General features: G+C 52.5%; 1 protein-coding gene across 1 annotated transcript; it reads left to right on the plus strand.

Annotated features, from left to right (window-relative positions):
* The first annotated feature begins 402 nt into the window (after positions 1-402).
* On the plus strand, positions 403-1533 carry LOC147427450 (uncharacterized). Its single transcript, XM_086497373.1, has one exon. It carries the CDS (start codon positions 989-991, stop codon positions 1286-1288), a length of 300 nt encoding a protein of 99 aa, XP_086353499.1. The 5' UTR covers positions 403-988; the 3' UTR covers positions 1289-1533.
* The last annotated feature ends 525 nt before the right edge of the window (positions 1534-2058 follow it).

Genomic DNA, 2058 nt, shown 5'->3' on the forward strand with positions numbered 1-2058 from the left:
CGAAGGCATGTGGAGAAAGTAATTGGGGGGTGCCAAATTTTGGGCATCGGCAATCGAACACAATCAAGGGCATGGGAGTTTTTAATTGTTGACAGCTGAAGTCATACTGGGACGTGGGAAACAAGACCAAGCTGGAGTTTTTTGTTTTTCGAAAACCAGAGCTAAAATTAGCAAAAAGGCTAAAAAGAGGAATGAATTGCATGGAGGGAGTCGCCATGGGCGGCACTGCAGAGGACATAAGTTCTTGGGAAGCCTGGACTTACATGCACGAGAGGTGCCGGCCATTGAAGAGCGCGGGAAAGGCAACTAAGTCAAAGTTTTTCTAAAAAAGAAAATGGTTTTTTTTTTTGAAGCTAATGTCGATCTGAGTGCAGCGAGGGCATGCCGAGAGGGTGGCGGGCTGCAACCTGTCATACCAAGGAAAATAACGCCACTTGGGGCCAGGCATGAGAAGCCCTGCATGGAGGGGCGGGCACCAGCGGGGGGAGGGCGCTATCTGCAAGGGGTTTGAAGACCGAGGGTGGGCCACCCGAGGGAGAAAAGGTGGGGCTGCTTGTTCAAGGAGGAGGATGGCGAGTTTGTTAAGGGCCATACAGAGGAGCAGTGATCACTAGAGGGAAGGAGCAGGTCTTGAAGGCAAGGAGTTGGCCTAAGGAGGGACTCCTGCTGGTTGGCAAGGGCTTAAACTTGGGGGGTTGCAGAGGCCGAAGACTACAGGAGGTGAGGAAGAGGAGCGCCGTGGGGGGCCAGGATCTGACTGTGTGGTGGTGCATGGCCGCCTTGGAGTTGCAGTACAAGAGAGGGTGCTGTAGAGCGCCAGTAAAGGGCACGACATGAAGGGAAACGAGGCCAGCTGGGGGAGGATATGCAAAGCTGGGCCGGCCATAGCCAGCAAGGAGCCTGAGAGAGCGGCTATAGACTAGGTGAGGCTGCGTGTGGTGCAGAGCATAGGGAGGAGGATTACAGGAAGGTGGCGGGGCTGTCGACCATGTCAGGGCCAAGGACACCAAAGAGGGCGGCACTACAGAGGAGGCTCAAAGCTGCAGGGAGATTGAAGGTCGCCAAGGGCCAGGAAGGAGACCGCGAGAGGGCTGAAGCCCCTGCAGGCTTCAAAGGTGGAGCATCGAACGTTGCAGAGCATTTTTTTCGTGCCCTTGCAGTGCTACAAGGTATAATGCAGGCCAGAGTCGTAGAGCATAAGGTTTCAGAGGCAGAGGGCTTTGCATTCAGGGACTTTATAAGGCGCCATGAGGGGAGAAAAGTGATGGTGCATGAGGAAGACAAGTAATATTGAGGGGTGTCTTTGGATGCAGTGGAAGGAGGAGTCGGCAAAGAGGACTGCAAGGCAAGGCCACCAGAAGTTGAAGGATTGCCAGTCGAGTACAAATGGCAGTTGTGAAGAGTGTTGCACATAATAGAGGAATCAGCCACGGATCGACTCCATAAGGGAAGCCATTTGCTGCAAGATTATCGCCGACGCCATCATTGTATCCGAATTCTTGTTTTTTGCTATGCATAGGTGGCTTTATGGTCTGGTTGGGTTAGTGTTTGTGTTGGATTTGCCATCATTCTTCTCGTCTTGTGCATCTCGCCCGTGCTAGCGTTGGCTCCGGGTCTGTGTGTGTTTGTGCAGAGAGGGAGAGCGAGAGATTGTGGGCAAGTTGTACGTGTGATCGAGGTGTTTGTCGCCTCCCCGTGTGAGTGCATTTGCAGATTGGGGAGTTGTATGCATCCAATGATGTTGGGATGTGATGGTTTGTTGATGGCTTTATTGTACCGAAGTGCTCATGTGTGAGTGTGGGTAGCCGTGATTGCTTGTAGCCGAGTCCATGGTGTGAAGACTGGCAGATATTGTGCATGTGTACGTGATTCTTTGTGGTGAGGGGTGCCGAATATTTCCCTGGGCTATAGAGAGGCAGTGTAGAGTGTGCCGGGTGTTGTTCCCATTTTCCCCTTTCCAACAGACAACCATTTAGACCGCAGAAATGGTGTGCAATCGAGGGTAAATGGACCAACCACGAGACCAATGAGTGCTACTCCCGACCAAATGATGGGATT

Source organism: Adiantum capillus-veneris, chromosome 23, assembly GCF_014529385.1.
Source record: "Adiantum capillus-veneris isolate H3 chromosome 23, ASM1452938v2, whole genome shotgun sequence".
NCBI lineage: Eukaryota > Viridiplantae > Streptophyta > Polypodiopsida > Polypodiales > Pteridaceae > Adiantum > Adiantum capillus-veneris.